At 35.6% G+C, this 22,176-nt stretch overlaps 1 protein-coding gene across 20 annotated transcripts in view; it reads left to right on the top strand.

The window, feature by feature from the left end:
* ADGRL2 (adhesion G protein-coupled receptor L2) overlaps positions 1–20,551 on the top strand; it is a 388,201-nt gene extending 367,650 nt beyond the window's left edge. For 4 of the 20 annotated variants that reach the window (XM_083846287.1, XM_083846276.1, XM_083846291.1 and 1 more), the window contains 8 exons: positions 3,497–3,588; positions 4,447–4,491; positions 4,780–4,806; positions 5,474–5,642; positions 9,297–9,425; positions 9,846–9,942; positions 12,654–12,782; positions 16,138–20,551. In XM_083846287.1, coding sequence (XP_083702413.1) covers positions 3,497–3,588; positions 4,447–4,491; positions 4,780–4,806; positions 5,474–5,642; positions 9,297–9,425; positions 9,846–9,942; positions 12,654–12,782; positions 16,138–16,892 — 1,443 coding nt within the window. In that variant the 3' untranslated portion in view covers positions 16,893–20,551. Of the gene's footprint in view, positions 1–3,496; positions 3,589–4,446; positions 4,492–4,779; positions 4,807–5,473; positions 5,643–9,296; positions 9,426–9,845; positions 9,943–12,653; positions 12,783–13,005; positions 13,088–13,584; positions 14,904–15,421; positions 15,475–16,137 lie in introns of those variants that run through there. The other 16 variants (XM_083846278.1, XM_083846280.1, XM_083846277.1 and 13 more) reach the window with 13 other exon arrangements.
* The last annotated feature ends 1,625 nt before the right edge of the window (positions 20,552–22,176 follow it).

Raw genomic sequence — 22,176 nt, 5'->3', positions numbered from 1 at the left:
CAAGGTGTTCCATTTGATTATTACCATAAAAATTATACAATGTTAATATTTTAAAGTAGTGATATTTTAATTTTATTTAATATGTATTTATCTGTCTTTATTTTGCTCAATTCTGTCCAATTATAGTAGTCATATTAAGAGATAGACAGGAATGGGTACTTTAAGAGGTATTCTACTTTTTTTTTTGTACTTTACATACATTTCCAGAATCAGTGTAAAGATTAAACTAGTTGTCTATGTAATCCAGTATCCTGTTTCTCATAGTGGTTATATATTTCAGAAATTACAGCAAAAAACTAACATAAACATCCATGAAATACTATTCTACAAATATTTTGCCAGTGTTTTAAGGTGATCGCACATTATAGCTCCACCTACTGTAGCCATGTGTTTCGTCACTTCAGAATCACAGAAAAATTCTCAAATCCTATCCTGATTCCTGACCAGACTTTTAAATTGTTATTTTCAGACTTATAGAGAGGGATTGTCTGATTTTCAGAAGTGCAGTGTGAAAGAGAAAGAGATTTTACAGACTACAAAGGGTGCAGTTCTCCATGGCTGCGTACACAGAGATGTGTTCACTGTCAGTGTGTGTGTGTATACAAGGTGTTTATATTTTTTTGTTGCTGTTGAAGGAGGGCACTATTATTGAGGTACATATTTTGGTTCATCTAGGATAAATGCAACCCGGTTGTCAGGATGAGGCCTACCCATTAGTAGCCCATTGTGTTATAAGAAGTTTGAGGAAGTCATCAATGTCATAGGCCCAAGTTTGCTTTCGAAAGTCCACCTTGCTGTTCATGTGGGCCTTTATGTTACTCCAGAGTACTGCATGTCTGTAGTGAACGTTCTTCTTAAAGAAAGGTGGCTTACTGAGGCCCATCTGCCAAGCTGGGGAAGTATCTGTGAATTTATTTGCTTAGATTACTAACAGTTCAATCATCAGTCACGATATAATTCAGGTTGGAAGGGACTTCAGGTGATCTGTGGTCCAGCCTCCTGCTCAAAACAGTCTGAACTCTGAGCTCAGACCAGTTTTCTCAGGGCCGAAAAAGCTTTCCATATACAAAATTAGTACAAATGAACATGAAAGCACTAAGTTTGTTTCCTTCTTGTACAGACTTCTTCCCCCACATATTTCACACCAAGAAAAGTGATTCAGCTGTTCCTTCTACAAGTCATTACTCTCCAACAAATTCCCTTCTCTCACTGCTTAGTGTCTGGTGTCATAAAATGGCAGGATGCCCAAAAGTCTTTAGAGTTTCTCCAAAACAATCAATTTCTAGATGAAGAGCAGTGAGGGAGCCAGAAGTGACTGCATTTATAGAAAGGTTTGGTTACAGTTTTTGTAAGCAGGCAGAATAGGCTATTGGTAATGACACAATGTGCAAAGGGATGCCAGTGTATCTGAACAAGTGGCAAACAATGGTCTTTGACTGCTGAAACTGAAAACCAAGCAATATTTCACAGTGATGGAGAAACAAGTATCATACACCCTGTTGTCATAGTTACTTTGTCTTCAAAGTACAATTTTTTAATTTTTTTTTCCATAGGAGGGCTTCTTCAGCTACTGTGATACAGCAGTCTTATTTTCTGTCAGCTGTTTTTGGTGCTCTGTTTCCTCAGTTATAATTAAAATGTATAGTAAGCAACTGTTATGTAAAGTTATTTTCTAGTCCAGCAAGGACATACATACAGACAGAGCTGAGAAGCTACATAAAAACTTCTTCATGTGCTGGAGCTTGGTTTAGGCTCTGGGGTAGGGCCATGCCTGCTTATATGTAACTGGAGGAACCTTAGTATCTAAATACAAGCTTTTGTTTTTTTATGTGTCACTTCACTCCTACACAGAATCAGAGGATATAAACCTCTCATTTCATTAGGCAGCCATTTACGGGTTAGGCCATGCCAATGAGTTTTTGATCCAAGAATGATGTTGCTGCTACAATTCAGGATACTCCAGGGTAGCTTCTTAGGCAAGTAGCTGTGCTGTAAATACTGTTCTGAACTGGCACACAGAGTCCATCCTGATTTTGAGACTACAGCAATAGCAATAACTTGGTTGCCCATAGCATTAGGACTTATTTCTATAATATATGGTTTTATTAAACAGACTGTGCTCAGAGTCTTCAAGATACTTCTAAGTATATACAGTAAATACTGTTAAGATCTTCTTTTTACTAGGGATTCAGTTACATTTCTGACCATTGTGGCACAGCTGTAGGAAGACTTCTGGTATGAAATAATATCCCCAGTGTTACAGACACTGTGAGGAGTTTGATGCTTTCTCAAATCAAAGACTACCCAAAATAGGGGACTGGGTTTGATGATTCCCATCATTGACCATTTGAAGATGTATAGGGAAGATTATAAGAATGGGGTTAGAGTCCTTTTCTAGTATGTATGTTATAAGGATGTCCAAGCATATTCTTCCGTCTTCTGTTAGTGAATTGGTTTAGTTATTTCTAGTGGACTGTTGTACTAGTAGATAGGGATGTATTTTTTTCTTCATGAAGGGGCATAGCTCTTACCGTTCGCAAACGTGATTTTATTTGAATTGTGTGCGTGATATAGGATAGTACGTACTAATTATTCAAATTAACTGTATTCAACTTTTCAATCCATATTGTGCAGGCATCCTTTTATTTGGCTTACCTGTGTTCTTCACATGCTTTGATATTGATAGTAGAAAGGCACCTAGTGGCTTTGATATCTGTGATGCCATTTTACAATAGGAGCTATAAAAAATTACCTTCACTATCTTCCCTATATGAATGACACAACAAGAATAAGACAGGATAGTCCTTTCCTTCAAGTGGCATGCAGTCGCACTTCAACAGAATCCAGACTACAGAAGGAGAGAGGGCAGTAGGAGGGCACGCACGCAGGATATGTCTCTGGCACTGTTAAGTTTGATGCATTTGCTACATCTTTACGTTTCTTTTTCTTTTTCTCTTACTTTTTCTCTTTCTTCAATTATATTTTAGCTGTTTTCAAGAGCGAGTGGGATTTGTGAGAATAAAAGGGTATAAAAAAAAAGAAAGGGAGAAGCAAGCAAAGATGAAAAATCTTCCATGAGCAGAATGGGATGGTGAAAAGGCAACTAGTATAGTACAGTAAAGGGTAACTGTAGTCCTTGGAGGAAGTCAGTGAGGTGGAGAACAGGGCCAGAATTAAAAGGCAGAGGTGAACAGGGAGTGAACACAGCATGCTGGAAGACAGAGCTAGACGGACTCTGACTAGTGTCGGACATGAGTTGAATATGGCTGGTTCATGATGCTGGGGTCAGTTTGGCAAAATCAAGTGAAACAATGACTTAAAACATTTTTGCCCCACATCTGTATTTGCAATCACCTTTTATAGACTGTCTGATAAAGTTACCCAGTTTCTCTACATATTTGAAAATAAACAGTGGGGTTTTGTTTAGTTTTTAACATCATTATTATTCAACCTATTACTTGAAGTAGTTTAATTTCATTCTTATCTGTTTTGACAGCTGAATCTTATCTTCCTGGTGATCACATTGTGCAAAATGGTGAAGCACTCAAACACTTTGAAACCAGACTCTAGCAGGTTGGAAAACATTAAGTAAGTGCTTTGTGTTCAAGTATGAGAACTATGATTATTTTCTGATTGCTGAACTGATTGAAAGCTACTCTCCATTAGGAGCACATGCCATTGTCTCCCAGCAACTGCAGATGTCAATTAGAAGCAAACAGAACCAATCCTGCTTTCGTCACATTGTTGCTGTAATGTCACAAACACTGGTCAAAATTAGATAATTTCAGCCTGGAACTAGTGCCAAGAAACTGTTTCACGGAAATGCCACAGAACTGTAGTAATTTCATTTGCATTTAAAATGCACTTCAAAAATGATGTTCCTGTTTGCATGACTGATATGATTATATTAAGTTTGTTTTGTTAAATGACTTTTTGATTTAGGGATTCTGAGCAGTTTCTTCTCGTAATCCTGTTCTCCCAAGAGAAATGACTCTATTATTATTGTTAACTTGAAGATTATCTGCTGTTTTCATGCTAATTTAACAAATGTTTACTTTATCTTGGTGCCGTACTGTAGTATCCCTTTTGCAGAGTAATACAGGTGGTATATAATTAGCAAGGCTTTGTCAGCTCTTGATTCTTTAGATAGTCTTTTAGTGTATCCTGTATAGCTTTATGTTGTACCGAAGGTTTTTGTTATCAACACTGAAGGGATGGTGCAATTTTATAACACTAAGGGTTGGATGCAAAAGAGTCTTAGAGATTTGCTTTGAATGTTGAAAATGGCAAAGGGAAATTTACAGTAAGGCTAACATTGTGAACTAGATGTTTCGGATAGGTCAGTATCAGCTTCATTGCATGTTGCATGATGAGAGAGAGAGAGCTAATCTTTAGCATCTCTCTCTTTTCTTCCTTTTCCTCTTTCTGTCTTCTCATCCACACCAGTAATTACCGTGTTTGTGATGGCTACTATAATACGGACTTACCTGGGTAAGACAGAACCCTACATTAACAAATTTCTGGCATGATTTTTAACTTTACAAACTCGGTCAATATTGTGGATTGCCCTTAATTTTAATTAACTAATTCTGAGATACCTGATTTGCTAAAGATTTTTTAACTATTATATGCCTTTATAATTTTAAATTGCTTGCCTCTGCATTTTGAATTTTCTAATTTTGACTAATTTTTATAGACATTTAAAAATGCTCTTATTAATTTCTGTTTCAATTCTGTCTAATAATTTTGTTTCTCTTTTCTGCTTATAATGCTTTCTAGCTATGAAGATAATAAGCCATTTATCAAGTAAGATCATTAGTTAGATGTGGAATTCACTGACTAAATTCCCTTTCCCTTCCATTCTGTGCCGTTCTCTACAGTTCCTTTTCCTTAACCTATTCATGATGGAATCTTTTTTAGACTATTCTATAAAGCAATATCCATATTTTTGCCACATTTCAGCAGGGTTTCTTCATGTGGAAGTTAGATCATCTAGCTTCAGTTTAGCCAAGTTTATCAGAGCATTAAAGATTTGGGCTCTAGGCTTTTAATCTGCTGTTTAACCTTTGTGCACTTGTGTTACATTATTTGGCGTCATATGGCAGCACCACTGTTTAAAATCTATGGTGTGATTAGTGGCTAAGCCAGATTTATCAATCTCTTTTGTAAAAGCAGATAAGGCAATGGCGTAGCTGGGGTTTGCACTATACTTCTGCATTTCAAAATATTTTTGACATCCTATGCAGTTCTTGAAAAAGAAAAAGGTCATATCTACTCTTGCTGTTTCCACTGGAGACTAAAAGTACCAAATGGAATTGTTCTTTCTTTAATAGATGAAAGGTTAAACCCAAGGAATTTTTACATTTGAATATGAACCTAGTAAAAGTCAACTGCAGGAACTGAAATGTTAATATTGGATTTGGCAACATGCAATCTTATAAGTAATGATAGTAAAATTAATTTTCTTTTACAGATCCTGGGTCCTGGGTGCATTTGCTCTCCTGTGTCTTCTTGGCCTAACGTGGTCATTTGGCCTGCTGTTTATCAACGAGGGGACAGTTGTGATGACATATCTCTTCACAGTATTTAATGCTTTCCAAGGAATGTTTATTTTCATCTTTCACTGTGCCCTTCAGAAGAAAGTAAGTTACTGAAAACATGAATGCGTGCTACCTAACTCCTTAATAATACCACATATTTTTCTTTTAAAATAGAGAAAAATATATAAGGTTTCAAAAAGAGGAGTATTTTGAAGTAGTTTGAGGAAGGTACTAGGATTCAAAACCAAGTCTTGCTCTTTGTGCTTCTGAGAGTCGTTTAGCTGCTCTGTGGCCTAGATTGGATTAAAAATGGATGCAGTGTTTCCAACCCAGGCTTGAAAAGTCTTGAGGCTTTGGGAACAAAATTATTATAGAAAATGTTTAACATTGGTAATGTGGTATGTATGATTTTGAATTTATAGCCAAAAGTCCTTTATGTGTTCATGAAACAAATCCTGCCTGCAGCACTGAAAACAAAGAATCATTTACGATATGAGCCCATCTCAGCCAGGAAACACTCTCTCAGATCAAGGCAGAAGACCTCTCTTGAGATCCCATTAAGCTGCCACATAAAGCTACTGGTGATAGGCAGGGATTATGCTATGAGTGCTTGTTCATTACAAAATTAAGAGAGATCTAAAAATTAATTTCACTGTGAACTTCAACACACCTAAGAAAAAAGTAGTCATTAACAGTAGACAACTGCTAACGGGGACAATTTTCTAAATATGCCAGCATAACTACTTCTTTTCAAGTGTTTGCCTCCCCCAGCAATCCAACAGCTAAGTGTTCTTAACTGGAAAAACTGTAATCTCGTGGCAAGCTCCTTCCCGGATGAAGGGATGTGCTAAATTAGTTCTGCTCCCTTTTTCCCATTGGGAACAGTGGGGTCCATACAGAGCATATCTGCTGTGGAGACAGAAAGCTTACAGGGGAGAGAGGAACGGACAGGAGAGAAGGAAGTGAAGGGTGCAGCTAGGTGGGATTCTCTTGGGGTTTTCTGCTCCCCTTTTCTTCCCCAGACTGAGAATGGAGAATGTTTCTATGGATGCCTTAGAGATGCTTCAGTGAAGGATGAAAGAAAACTGCTCATAGAAGGCATGGCAAATGAAAATAAAGAGTTGAGAGGAGAGGGGAAGGGTAAACGTCAAAAAAATCACAAACCACATAGCATAGGACAAAATGCAATAAATCCTTCATTTGGAAATACCCAATTTGCAATATTTAGGTTCTAAACATTTTTACCAGTTTTAGGCAGGAGACCTAGCAGTTATTAACTCCCATTATAATTAGCTCACCAGAGACATAATTAACTGATATTTATAAAGTGGTTTGAGATCATTGCATAAAGCATTGCTGTGTAAGGGCAAAATCACATTCTTGCGTGTTCTAAACTATACCAGCTCTAAGAGTATCAGTGTCTCTAGATTTGTTGTAGATAATGGCTTTCAGACATGTTTTAGGGAAAGATCTGTGAGACAGAAAGGATTTTATCCAGATGAACATGGCGCTGCTCTCATTTTGAGAGAACAAAATCACACTTAGAGAGGAGATTAAGAAAAGAAGAGAAAGAAGAAAATGCAAACATTTTCAAAATGCAAATTTCTAGATTAGGATTTCACATAATGTTGCCCTTTTTACCACTTGTATTGGACTTGAAAATCAAAAACAGATTCCTTTTTTATTTCTTTTTACAGCTGTGCATTGTTTTTATATTAAGTGGAGTCAGCAAAAAGCAATATTAAAATACCAGTCAAGTGTGAAAAAGCATAACCTGGAGCAATAAGATTTATACCTGAAAGAATGTTAAAGCTGCCATTTAAGATTTTTAAGTTTTGATGCCTTTGACTGGATATCATCCTATCCTCTGTCTGCATAGCTAATGTAGTCTTTTTATTCTTTTATTACTAGTTGGTCACTAAATTGAACAGAGAAATAGAATTGTGAAAGTGAAAACTATTATGTTTCCAGTTCTGACAGGATGATAGTGCTGTTGCTTCCATCAGTTTCCAACAAGCTATAATTTAGAAATAATGACAGAGGAATGCACAGTACTGACAGATAATGTACATTCACAGCAATATAGGCATTAGGCAAAACCAGCCCTGGAGGGTGGTATTTGGGTGAAAATATAGTTTTGATTGCTATTGTCTCTACTATATAGTGTTTTGAAGCATTTAATGTCCATTAATGTTCAGGAATGTATTTTCTTAGGTGTTATACCCTCTAGTGATGATATATATAAATTTATATTTTTCAGAATACAAAATTCAAGATTATAATTCTATGTCCACACGTTTCTATTTTAATTTTTGTAAATGTGTGTTTTGTGCTGATGTAGGTAGCGGTTCACTTAAAATATGTGAAATATACTTAAGAAAATTGAGTTGCTATCCCTAGATTGAAATTAAGGCACTAACCATTCAAAGTTTCCTCATCCTTGTTGTGGTTTGTAGAAATATCACATTATGTATTCCATGATCAAAGTTCTTGAAATACTGAAAAAAGCACATGGAATAGACAAATCTACAGTATGAATTTTTTGCATTTTCCCCTTTCCCCTTTTTTGGTTTTACATACACATAACTTTATTTTCTGTCCCATATATTTTGTAGGCCAAGCAGAATTTACAGATTAGCTGAAACCTCAATTCTCAGAGAAACTTAGGAGTCTCATTAATATAGATGAAACTCTTGGATTACCAAGTATCTGGTGGAAGATTTATGAATTTAGACTTAGCATCTTTACAAGTTTTATCCAATGTTTTCTTTCACTGATGCTGTCATGTTGCCAAGATGTGTGTGCACTTGTATATTCTGATTACTTCTATGACAATGTTAATATATATAAATTACAAAACGAAAGTTTCCAGTAGTTCATTGGAAACAGACGGTGAATAAATGCAGGTCAAATACAAAAACACAATCAAAGAAACAAAGAAAACCACCAGTTCTGTTACTCTATCAAGAAAAGTCTTGTTTGAACACACTCATCAAGTTTGTTCAGACTTCTAGGGTCAGCAAAGACAAGGATTTTATTTTTTGGTCATAAAAGCAAAAGATGCTTCAGCTCTCAGCCTTTGTGTTTCAAATTCCGGCTAAGAGGCTTGCTGGTGCCCCCATGACTGCAGCTGGCTCTGTGGTGGGAGGGGGCAGTGGTAGTTGTGAGCCTTGCATAAACCTGAAGCAGGTGTGACCAATGAACTAGTAACTGTTTGAGTTACCCAACCTAACTTTATATGAAAACTTTTTTATATAGTCCTTGCAATTTAGAGTCCGATCACCTCAACACCCTTTTATGGAAAGGATAATTTAAATGGGTAGTGTCAAGAAACACAAAGATTAGTTACCTCAGCCCCTCTTGCATGCTAGGATGGGAAGAAGAGCTTTCTATGGTTTATGTACCAAAAGCTAATACAAAAAGGACTGTTTTCATCCAACGTTCAGTTCAGGTAAACTTAACTATATTAATCTACAATATGAAGACAAAAATAATCCCATAATAACTCAGTAACAATTATTCAAACACATCTGAATGAAGTACATGTGTACTTTGGAAATCTGTTCAAAAATCCTGGCTGGCTGCCACTGAGTAAGGTAGAATATCTGATTTTGTTAATGGCCAGCATTTCAATAGACAAGAATTACCCATTTGCTTGAAAAACAGTTGAGTATTTTCAATGCAAAATTCATGTCTTTTTGCCAGTGGAGATATTTGACACTATTTTTTGCGCTAAGTGTTTTTATGTCCTCTTAGGTACGTAAGGAATATGGGAAATGCTTCCGACATTCCTACTGCTGTGGTGGACTACCAACTGAGAGTCCTCACAGTTCAGTGAAGGCATCAACGACAAGAACTAGTGCTCGATATTCCTCTGGCACTCAGGTAACAAAGATTTTGACAGCAATTTTTAATTAACCTTATTTATAAAAGGCCTACTGAGATGTGTTGCAATCAGAAGTACTAATTGTCTTCTCCTTATTATCATTTAGATGGCAAATACATACTTGTATATACTTGAATTGATTTCTATTTAAAGATTTTCTTTTGGTTTGGTCTAAAGCAAACACCTTATTTTTTCTTGTAATTAGGGGCTGCTTTAGTGGAAACTTTATACCATCATGTTTCATCTAAATTAAATTTAATAAATTAGAGTTTTAATAACAAAAGATGGAATTTCGCTCTGTGCTAGAATGGCTTACTTTAGGCCAAAAGAAATACAAATACTCTACATAATAGCAGATAATTCAGAAAAAATCTTTCTGTGACTTACCATGCTTCTGTCTCATTGCTTTATGTTAACAGAGTCGTATAAGGAGGATGTGGAATGACACTGTGAGAAAACAATCTGAATCTTCTTTTATCTCAGGTGACATCAACAGCACTTCAACGCTTAATCAAGGTCAGTCACTGGGAACATTTCAGTTCTGGAAGACTTAAATTTTATACAGATTTTATATCATTTAATTTAACACAGAAGAATTGAAAAGAATGTGTTGAAAAAAAATCTGGAACAAATGTTCTCTGAAAACAGAGTTTTAAACTCATCCACCAGCACATTTTAAAACCATTTTCCCTCAGCTGGCCCCCACTATATAAGTTGAATTCCTCCATTTGTGGGAGTGTATTTAAATAAGTTTCATCAATAATTTAACTTAAAAGCAAGATCATAATTTTAAATCCTTCCTAACCTTTATAGGTTAAATCTGAAACAGAAATATGAGTGCAGTAACATTTTAATGCGTATTTGACTATGATTTTTAGGTGCAGAAATTTTCCCAGTGAAATCTAATTGATATCATTTCTATGCAAAAGATGTCTGTAAAGCATTTATCTTTTTTATTTCAAAGAGCATCGTACCTGTCACGTGGGATAGAATCCATAATCAGGCACAGAGAAGCCAGAACTTCAAATTTCTTTATCTCAAATAGACTTTGAAATCTGTAACTTCATTTTCATATCCAGTTAGAAGACAAGGGTATTAACCAAGATAGAATGTCCCTTCCTTTCTCCCCTTCTCCTTGTTTTTTTTTTTTTTAAAGCAGTTTAAGCTAAGTAATGGAGGGAAAGGCTGCTCTGTGCAAGCTAAGCTCACAGCTTATTCTTCCACTCACATCCTTAAGAGAAGAACACGTAGTTCTGACCAGTTCCAGCACAACTCAGAAAGTTGCAAATAGAAAATTCACTACCGTCAGGGCTGCTGTAAAGCTCCCAAGAACCATGGCTGGCAAATTTTCCTCCCTTTTGCTTTTTTAGAGATTCAGTGGTTGGGACCTGTACTTAACTCATATTTATTTTGGAAGTAAAAAGTGTGGTACTTTGCAAAAGAGAAAATTTCAAAAAGCATGATCCTACTTTTGCTGTTTGGTGTATAAAGGTGGATGAGACTTGTGTGTCTCACTGCTCCCCATCTGAATCATTATTATCCTCTGGCAAAATCAAAATTAACTAATTTTTCCTAAGTAGCGTTTTTTTTTTTTTCATTTATTAAAACCCCATAGATATGCCAGAATCCCAGATAAAAGTCTGGGATTTCATCCTGGTTTGATTTCTCTGTCTCCCAAGGTATGCTCTACTCAGGCTGCAACCTCAGGTAATTCAGAGTTGAGCACAGATCTTGGAATTTTCTCCCTGCTTTGGAACTCCAGTCTCAAGTCACCTGAGATACTCTGTCATGACTAGAAAAAATTGATATTGTCATGATTCAATTATAATAGTTTTGCTATCTTAGTGATACATACATGTAAGGGTAGTTTGGTAATTATTGGCAAGTGTCATTTCATAAAATTCAAGGTTTTAAAGGTGGCAAAATATTTGGATTGAATAACAAAATTCTCTAACTATAAATTACAGGTAATAATTCAAACCAAGATTAAACATATTACACAAAAAAAAAAAGTCTAAATGTATTTGAGTTAGTATTTCTAGTAGTAAGTAGATAACAACTGAAAAAAGCTATGATAAAAACTTTCTTAGTTGTTCACTGGTATAAACTTTCAAATAACATTGGCATAATCAGGCAATAAGTCTCTGAATCTTAGAATTTTCTGCTTCTTTGAACTACCAAGTATCTATGGTAGTACAAAAGCATTAATATTTGAAATATATACTGCCTTTTCTATTGCCAAATAAAAATACAGTATAAAAATATAGTTGGCTCTTTAGTTGTACTTGGGTCTATGATACACTGATCCTGATACATTGCTGTGCAATGCAATAGAAAAGGAAGTAGAATTTTACTTTAATGAAGTGTTTAAAGTAAGTTTTAAATAGCAGTTTTTCATTTTTATTTTTATTTTTTTCCTGTGTGTGTGTGTGTGTGTCAATTTTCCAATTATTCTTCTGGTAACTAGAAATCAGAGCTAATAGACTTTTTAGTTTTCAAATGATGCTTATTTTTTTTTTCTAATTCTTCTGAATTGTTTAAATGGTATTGCACTAACATGTAAACTGTGTTCTAAAAAATCTGTTCACTCCTGTAGTATCTTGCTTCATGTTACACTGTTTGTAAACTGCTTGTTTAAAGAACAGTTGTCATTCAAGGAATTCTTTTTTTAAAACCTGGCAGATAAATTTGCTTTCCCCTCAGCATGCATACTTTTGCATATACTAGGATATGCTTGCAGTTTGTCATCCACTGTCTGTTTGAAAACAGCAATTCCCTTCCACTCTCTGTGTGTTTGTCATAAAGTGAATAACAGCTCTGATCCATCATAAGAGATTTTTCAGTGCATTTAAATTCAAGAAATTCAGTTCTCTCAATTCTGGGCAGAAGTGTTCCATAATATCATTTTAGAAGTTACAATAGCTTTATGTGGTACCTTGATCTCTACACATTTAATTCTTGTGTAACAGTGATTTTGTATACATTAGTAAATGTCACTCTCACCAGATGTTTACTTTGGGGATTTGGACAGCACCTGTGAATTACTGGAATCTAACTATATTTTCCTACTCCCATTTTAAATACATAGCTCAAATACATTCAGAAATTTTCAAATGAATTACATTTGACAAGTTCTACATGATTCATGATGAATAAAAAATATTCTTTATTGAAATTGTCAGAATAAAATCAAAGAACTGACTTTTTTTCTGTTTCTTTTGCTTTAGGAATGACTGGCAATTACCTACTAACAAACCCTCTTCTTCGACCACACGGCACTAACAACCCCTATAACACATTGCTCGCTGAAACTGTTGTATGTAATGCCCCTTCAGCTCCTGTGTTTAACTCACCAGGTGTGCTTATACTTCCTGAGTAAAACCGCTTTTCTTGGCTTGCTCCAAATCCCTTCTTTTCCCTAGACAGAAACTCAAGTTGCAATACCCTAGCTATACATTCTGAATTTCTGTCAGTTTGAGAAATACAGTATTGCCTGTCAGCTTGTAAAACTGCACTATATTATAGTAATGCCTTTGCCATAACAGTATTTACCAATAATTATCCATGTTTTTAACACAGGTGGCATAAATCTTAATATACTATTACAGGACTGACATCACATGGTCCGAGAGCCCATCTTCAAGATATATATCACTTAGAGGTATCATGTCTATGCAATGTAAGGTTGACTCGAAAGCTTGCTGAGAAAAACCTGCTCATGGAACAGATTAGATACCAAAGCAGTGCAAGGCATCTTGACACCTTTGGATACTCCAGTGTAGAAAATTGTATCCAGCGTCAAACAGACCTATAGTATAGTGCAGCTTTATGGTAGATCATTTCCTTTAGGAAAATCATGAGATTAACAGTTAGAACAGTTTAGTTCTGAATGAATAAAGGGTGTCATCACTTACCTAATGTTTTGTTGTTACAGTACCTAGTTGCTTTTTTTAACTACAGTGCAATTCATCAGTAAATATCTAGCAGTTACTGTTAGATGAGTCATAAGATCACTTTAGTGTAACTGGAACGATAAATCTTTGGTAAAGAGCTCATAAAACCTTGTTTCCAGTTTTTATTTCAAGTTTCTTTTTTAACTGTACTGTAGTTTCTATTTTCATTCTCTTGTTTTCTTACTTTCCTTATGCTTTCCTCTAGCAACCTACAGAGAGACAAGTATGGGAGTAAAACTTAACTTTGCCTATCAAATGTAAATTTTTTCAGCATGATTTTTAATGGGCACAATTAAAACATAACTAGCGGTCATGAAGTAGACTCAGCGGGCAAGTGGTTCACAATTTGCAAATGAAATGTTTCCACATTCAAAAAGTACTTGCATACTGCTTTTTGGAAAACAACATGAGGTCTGTAGCAAACCCTATTGGTAACAGAAGTTATGCAATGCTGAAATAATTTGCTGTTTAAAACCAAAGCAGTGTCAAGCCGAAATACTTAACAATTTACTTATATTTTTACATTCCCACAGTAATCTTGCTACAGGCTATGGAAAGATTTCAAATGAATTACCTGATCATGGGCAACAAAATTTGCCTCATCAAACCAATTTAAATATATTCTAGCATGCTTAACTCTGCAGTGTATCATAGAAAACTCATTTTGGATTATCAGATATATTTTGGTATCTGTTTAGAAAAAGAAAAGAGAATTAAAATTATAGAATTAAATCACTTTCATGAGGGAAATGAATGCCAGCATGTGGTCCATGTGTTGTCTACTTTTATAAATGCCATATGTTCTGAGCAGCTAAATCCATTGCAAGAAAAATCTTGGAACATATATGAAATTGCAGAACTACAAAATTGTTTAATCAAAGCTTAAAGAGACCTTTCAAACAACCCTCATCACTGTTTAAATCAATACACATGAAGAGGAGCTAACAATAACAACAATACAAAATGATTTGCAAATTACTTAGAATTTATTTGGAGATTATTACTCTATTTTCTAAAGTTGAAGACAAAAATCTTTTATTGAGAAAATGCAATTACTTTTTAATTGAAAACAATATTTTCCAGAGAAGATTGAATTTTCTAGGATAAGCTGCAGCTTTAATTATGAAAAACAAAATAAAACAAACAAAAAAACCACAGGAAAATACATAATCTTTTCCAAAACAACTTTTTCTTATACTCCTCCAAGCCTTGCATATAATGCAGCAGCCTCACAGTGGTCAGTCTCATTTCAGTAAAGTCACTCCATTCTTTCTTTACTTCTAGACATATCTGTAGATAAAGTGATTTTCTAGGAATGCTCTAACCATTCGACTTTCCATGGTTCAGACTCTTTAGTTTCTTTCAAAGTTTTTTCTTTCTTTTTTTTTCTTTTTTTTTTTTTCCTTTGCTTGGGAAGCACTGTGCTGTCATAGTTTACATGTCTTTGTGTCTATAGGAAATCCTTTTCTTTATTGTGCCCCCACTCCCAAAAAAAAAAAAAAAGAAAAAGAAAAAAAAAGAAAAGCCAAAATCAAAAACATAAAGACCTTAATCATCATAAGACTTCATTTTTTTTCCCCCTTAACTTCTTTTCATGTTTCTAGCAGACTTACCCAATCTGTCATCTCTCCAGCAGCTATGAGATATCAGCCATGGCTGATTTCCTCTTCCCATTCCACAACTAATATTTATTCTTTGGTTTAATTTCTGTGACCCATACTTACAGAAATTCCTAACATTTCTGCATTTGACTTCCATGCCCATGGTAACTGTGGGCCTAACTCTTAATTAACTATTCTGGTTCATTCAGTGCTGTCACTGTGACTGATGCAGACTGCAGGCAAACTTTGACCTTTAGAAGCCTGGGGCCATTGTTGGCAGACAGAATATTAGTGCAAAAAAATTACATTAAGTGGGAAAAGAAAAGCTGTTATTGCTTCATAATCTAATTTGCTGAACCCTTGCTCTGACTAAGTTGCTGAGAAGCTCAGTAATTCTTCATCATGTTACAATAAATCATTTTACTTTCTTTTATATATCAGCTACTCTTAGGCCAGATAGCCTGAGCAGACAGACATGATGTGAGTTGTCCAAAGTGAGTCATTCCACCTGCTGTCTATCGTGTTGTTGGATGGTGCTTGTGGGCCCTGGTCCCTGTAGTGTGAAAGATGGCTGTCCTTGTTTAACATAAATTCTTTGTATTTATCCATTTTTTTCATTCTTTTCTTTACTTCATCTCAAAAAAAAAAAAAAGGAAAAATGTTAGAAATGTTGTTAAGTAAAGTAGTTGCTTGCCAGTTATGTGGGTTTATGTTGTACATTTACCTTCAGTTATGTCTGTGATCTAATTCCTTTTTAATTTAGTGTCGTTTAGGACAAATTCTGTTAATTTTCTTTTTCTAAATCATGGTGGTGTACTTCAAAACATAGATGTTTCCAAATGAATTGCTTTGCATTACATATGCAAGGGCATGGAGTGAACAGTTCCTTGTGGAAGAGTCACAGAATTGACATAAATTAAGAAATTAAAATGCCACTATTCCCCACAGGAAATACATGTTACTATTTTTAAATGCATCTTTCCTATAAGGTGTGCAACTGTTTACATTTGGGAATGTTCAATAACCTTACTTTCCTCAAGTCTTACTTCCAAGTACAACTTTGTCCTGAACTACATTAAAGAATTTGTTTAAGAAAAAAAAATAAAGCGATGAAAAGCACATCAGACAATAACCAGTGCTGTCCTTTTCTGTTTCAGGACATTCACTGAACAATGCCAGGGATACAAGTGCCATGGATACTCTACCGCTAAATGGTAATTTCAACAACAGCTACTCATTGCGCAACGGAGACTATAATGACAGTGTGCAAGTTGTAGACTGTGGACTAAGCCTGAATGATACTGCTTTTGAGAAAATGATCATTTCAGAATTAGTGCACAACAACCTGCGGGGCAGCAGCAAGAACCACAACCTGGAGCGCACGCTGCCAGCCAAGGCTGTGATCGGCGGGAGCAGTAGCGAAGATGACGCCATCGTGGCAGATGCCTCATCTTTGATGCACAGCGACACCCCTGGGCTGGAACTCCACCACAAAGAGCTTGAGGCCCCGCTCATTCCTCAGCGGACTCACTCCCTTCTGTACCAGCCCCAGAAGAAAGTGAAGACCGAGGGAACCGACAGCTACGTCTCACAACTGACAGCCGAGGCTGACGACCACCTCCAGTCCCCCAACAGAGACTCTCTTTACACAAGCATGCCCAATCTCAGAGACTCTCCATATCCAGAGAGCAGCCCCGACGTTGAAGAAGATCTCTCTCCCTCCAGGAGGAGTGAAAATGAGGACATTTACTACAAGAGCATGCCAAATCTAGGAGCTGGCCATCAGCTTCAGATGTACTATCAAATCAGCAGGGGTAATAGCGACGGCTATATAATTCCCATTAACAAGGAAGGATGTATTCCAGAAGGGGATGTTAGAGAAGGACAAATGCAGCTAGTGACAAGCCTTTAATAGTGTAGCAAAGAAATATTAAAGGCCACGTACAAGTATTAAAAGACTTAATTGGCCCTGTGCAGGCTCCCTCGTATCTGCTTGAAGAGACAATTCTGTTGACCCTGTGGTTCTCCGGTGTAACGGGGATGACTGGACCTCGCAGTTCTGTGAATTTTTATAAAACAAAAACTTTGTATATACACAGAGTATACTAAAATGAATTATTTGTTACAAAGAAAAAAAAATACCAACAAGGTATTTTAAGATATCTTCTGCTGCTGAATTTAACAAAATTGTGAAAAAAAAAAAAGAAAAATAAACACTTTCCAGCCATTTTACTGCAGCAGTTTGTGAACTAAATTTGTAAATATGGCTGCACCATTTTTTTTTCTAGGCCTACATTGTATTATATACAAGGCGTAGGCTCTAAAATCCTGTGGGACAAATTTACTGTACCTTACTATTCCTGACAAGACTTGCAAAAGCAGGAGAGATATTCTGCATCAGTTTGCAGTTCACTGCAAATCTTTTCCATTAAGGCAAAGATTGAATACATGTCTAACCACTAGCAATCAAGCCACAGGCCTTATTTCATATATTTCCTCAACTGTACAATGAACCGTTCTCATGAAAAAATGGCTAAAGAAATTATATTTTGTTCTATTGCTAGGGTAAAATAAATACATTTGTGTCCAACTGAAATATAATTGTCATAAAAAATAATTTTAAAGAGTTTGAAGAAAATATTGTGAAAAGCTCTTGGTTGCACATATGTTATAAGCTGTTTTTCTTACACTCTGTTCATAGTACGGTAGTATGTTAAAAATGCAAGTTCTACCCGTTTTCACTTATTTTTCACTGTAAACAGTGTTCTGCTTTGACAAGTTAGTTTTTATTCTTTTTTTTTTTAATTTTTATTGCCAAAAACATAATTTGGGGAGAAAATTGTTTTAGAAACCAATTATGCCAAGCCTTGCACAAATTTGGTATAGCTAACAAAGATTGTAACTCAATTCCCTGTTCATTCTTTAATCAGTGTTGGGTGGTAGGGGGTAAAGGGGACACTGGACACTTCTCACAAGCTTTCTCGTGAATAAAAGGTGCCTGTCCTTTAAAAAGATAAATAAAACATAACTATTACTCTTCCATATTCCTTCTGCCTATATTTAGTAATTAATTTATTTTATGATAAAATTCTAATGAAATGTAAATTGTTTCAACAAAATTCTGCTTTTTTCATCCCTTTGTGTAAACCTGTTAATAATGAGCCCATCACTAATATCCAGTGTAAAGTTTAACACCTGTTTGACAGTAAATAAATGTGAATTTTTTTTCCAAATAGGTAAAATGTGCATTATTATGTACGAAGCATAATTGGCATCAGCAGTCTTTTGACCCAGCTGTATCCTGCTTAGAATGGCTTCTCTACATTTCATGATTTAAGTGTTGAGAGTACAATGGAAACTGTCTATGTAGTTCTACAGAAAAGAGTTCATCTTTAGTTACTATTCATTACCTTAGTCACAATTGAATAGGATCAAACTCAGATATAGCAGGGTCATTAGGAAAATGTACTGTAATTTCATATATTTACATAACTTTTAAGTAGGCATCTGTACTGAAATCAAAAATAAGGTGGTAAACACCACCATGGTATTCTCAGCAACAGTAATTAGCAGTTAATTATTAGTGATGAAGATATAGTCTTGTAGTGGGGAAAACATGAGTAAGCAGCATTTGGATAGCACTCAGAGTGCTGTGCAAATAATCAATCCATCACGGCACCGCTTTAAGTTAGATAAATAAGCATGACTGCCCCATTTTTATCAGACTAGAAAACTGCAGAAGGCAGCTGATGCCCAAGATGTTATCAACAAATCGGTGGCAAAACTGGAAGCCTGAAGTCTTTGTTCCCAAGCCTTTTTTGTCCCTCTCAACCAGGGCTTCTCAAAGATAATGCCAAGGACTTCATTTTTTTTTTTTTCAACTTCCAAAAGTGTGTTCTTTCATAACACAGAGGCCATGTTTTCATATGTGGCACCTGTGACTATATGACAACAGCAAAAATTCATCTGAAAGCCTTTTAAATTCTGTTAGCTTCTAATGCGCTGGAATATATGAATTTGGAATGTATATCGATACACACTGGTTTTGTGTAAGTGCATTTTGAAAAAGTTCGGATTTCAGAAAAATATTTTGGGCAAGACTTCCTGGTGTTGAGACAATTCAAACTTTGTAAAAAAATATCTGAGTTGAGATGGAACCGTACAGTTCAGATAACCTCAGTATGTCTGTAATTGGGACTGTGGCACTGTAGCAATTGTTGAAGACAAAGGCATCTTTACCTTACCCTCCTGGTAACTCTTGCCAATATGTTCCTTAACACATAAAGGTTACTATCTTTGTGGTAGAGTCACTGGAACATTTAAAGTTTAATCAGAAACTGTTCACTTCTGTTTAGCAGAGATGCTTTAAAAATCTGAAGTCTTTGTGAAATAAGGATTTGTTCTGATTCAGGGTATACAGCAGACGCTTCGGAGCAAAATGATTCCCTTGGTCTGTCTGGCAACTTAAAAGCATACTTGCTGCCTTCTACCTAGGAAATCATGTCTTAGGGATTTAAAAACTGTGGTGCTCAAGTAATTGTAGTACATGATCTAATAACATCACCAGCTTTCAGCAGAATATTCAGCCCTAATTCGAGCAAGTACTTCTGTGTGTCACGTGTTGTCTAACTAAAGGTGGTGAAACTACATGCCGGAAAAAGGTTTGTAGCATTGTGATCTTAAAAATATATTCAACTGCAAATGTAATACGTATACATAAAACAAGAAAATTGAGCTGATGAACCTAAGATGAACCAGCTGAACCTAAATATCATAAGGGAATTCTTTTGTTAGCTTCCTTGTAATGTAGATGTTGCTTTTTAGTGAGCCTATTTTTTTTATTTTATATTTTATTTTTTTTAAATGTTATGCTAGTGAGTGTCCTGTGTTTAGTTAGCAACTAGCAGCCAATACCTTGCCAAATTTCTGTTGGTGTAACTTCTCAGTGTAGTAGGTTACAATACAATTATATGGCCGACAGCTTACTGTAATTTCTTTATGTTCTCTCTCACGTTCCTGCCATCTTGTCTTGGGATCAGAAGGACAGAAGAATTGAGAGCAAGAGTCGAGAATAGCGAAATAATGACAGCAGAATTAATGGAAACAAGTGTTTCTTCAGGGTCATCAGTTAACCAGTTCCTATGATGGTGCCAAGGATATGCTGCTATTTTAGGCACTGTCTTTCAGAAGAGCTGTAATTTTCTTATGGCTAGTAATCTCCTGTTAGTATCAGTGTTAACCCTACTGGCTCCATCCAATTCTTCCTTGTAACTTCAGTCCAGTTATATTCCTGCAAAAGATTAAATGGGATGTGCATTTAGTGAACTGTTGTATAATGGTGCTATGCATTGTTTAATATAAAATACATCTCAATTCTACATAAGTGAACCATAACATGAAGAAATGCAACATTGGTAATACCTTTATAGTTAAAATTATTCTTTATCTGTGAATTCTACAATACACCTTTGCTTCTTTTAAATTGGAAATGAAATTACTAATAAAGTTTACATATATTCACTTATGTAGGCAATAAAAGGTGTTTCAAATTGACATAAGTTATGGATAAAATACGTGTCATATTTTATGTCCTAATTTTTAAGAAAAATTTCTTTCTGAACTACTCAGAACAGACATTAACAGAAAAACAACAAAAAGTAAACGATCCCTGTGTACTGTTATCCCACTTTGCCTCAAGACTAACAAAACTTGTCTTCTAGAATTGATTATATGACAACATAAGCTAGTGTAAAATTTTATCCCTGAATAAAATTATTTTTTAAATCAAGAGAAGCTACAGGCAGATGTATATATATCTATATGTACACATACAGACAAGTACATTTCCATGGGGGTCTTAACTCACAAATTCTAGGGGATGATGGAGAATGAAAAGTGCTGGGACACAGGTGCTCTTCAGTTCCACTCTGCTGTAGTCTTGCAAAGACACTTTAGCCCTTCAAAGACACAAAGGGAGCTCACGGTGAAACATACATTAGATTTATTTTTTTTTTTAAATAGATGGTGGCAGTCACCATCCACATTTATGAAGGTCATTGCTACCATTCCAGTAAGCACGAGTCTTGCTGTATGGATCCAGATTTATGAATGCTGCTAGCCTGCTGGGTCTCTACCCTAGAACTACACTGGAGGTTGGGAGCCAGCTTTGTACTGAGCTGGGGATAAAAGTTAGCACCAACACAGCCCTGGATGCAAGAGATTTGTGCCTCATTTATATAAATGCTGTAAATTAGTAGGAATTCAATTAGTAGATCCAGCTCAATCATCCAGCTCTGACAAAAATCTGGAGTAAAGGTTCATTAGGACCCTGCCCATTTCAGCAGTGTTTTTTTTTTCTTTTACTCTTTTTTTTTTTTTTTTTTTTCCCCAGTAAAATACCTCATGCGGTTTTTAGAACGACAACTTCTAAATCCCTTTATTCATGCAGGATAAATTCTCAATGGTATTTCATTAATTCATGCCTAAGAGCATTAATATCTCTTCTTACTGTATTATGTCATCATTAATCTCAACTGTGCCCCATCAAAGTTCCTGGCATGTGAAACAGATCACACCATGATGCAGCCAGAGTGGTTAGAAATGCTATAGAAAATCATACAAGCCTCAACTCAGCACCAAGGAGATTTAAAACACCATTCCATGTAATGCACCAGCTGCTGAAGTCTTCGGCGGGGGATTGCAGAGTGGGGAAGTCACAGTGGCAGAAATAACATTCAGAATAGGTAGCTTTATCAAAAAAAGTTCTTCTAAAGCAAAGCTGATATAAATTTTAACCATTTCTTCATTGGGTACATGTCTCCTGTCTGTTGGAGTAGAAACCCTGCCTCAGTGTAGATGCTGTACTGCAAACCAGTTTAAAGCTTAGAGAAGCAAAGTTGAGCACAGAAACATCTGTGTACATTAAAAGGTCTGATTCACAATAGTAAGCACAACATCCCGTGTCATGAGTGTATAGTTAAGGCGAGACAGACTGAATAAGAAACATTGAATATCTATCTGGAATAACTGTCCCAGTCTTGTAGCATACAAATAGCTTTAAAATAGCTTAATGTTGCTGAACTTTCAGCCTCCATGATTGCTTAGGAGAATGAGAAATATGAGAATGAGAATGAGATATTTTTATGGAAATAATTCATTTTCATTCACTTTGAACAGACCACTTTTCTTTTTTTTTT

The sequence above is a fragment of the Anser anser genome (assembly GCF_964211835.1).
Source record: "Anser anser genome assembly, chromosome: 8".
Lineage (NCBI taxonomy): Eukaryota > Metazoa > Chordata > Aves > Anseriformes > Anatidae > Anser > Anser anser.
Note: the sequence above shows the minus strand (reverse complement) of the source record. Positions and strands in the feature narration are given on the sequence as shown.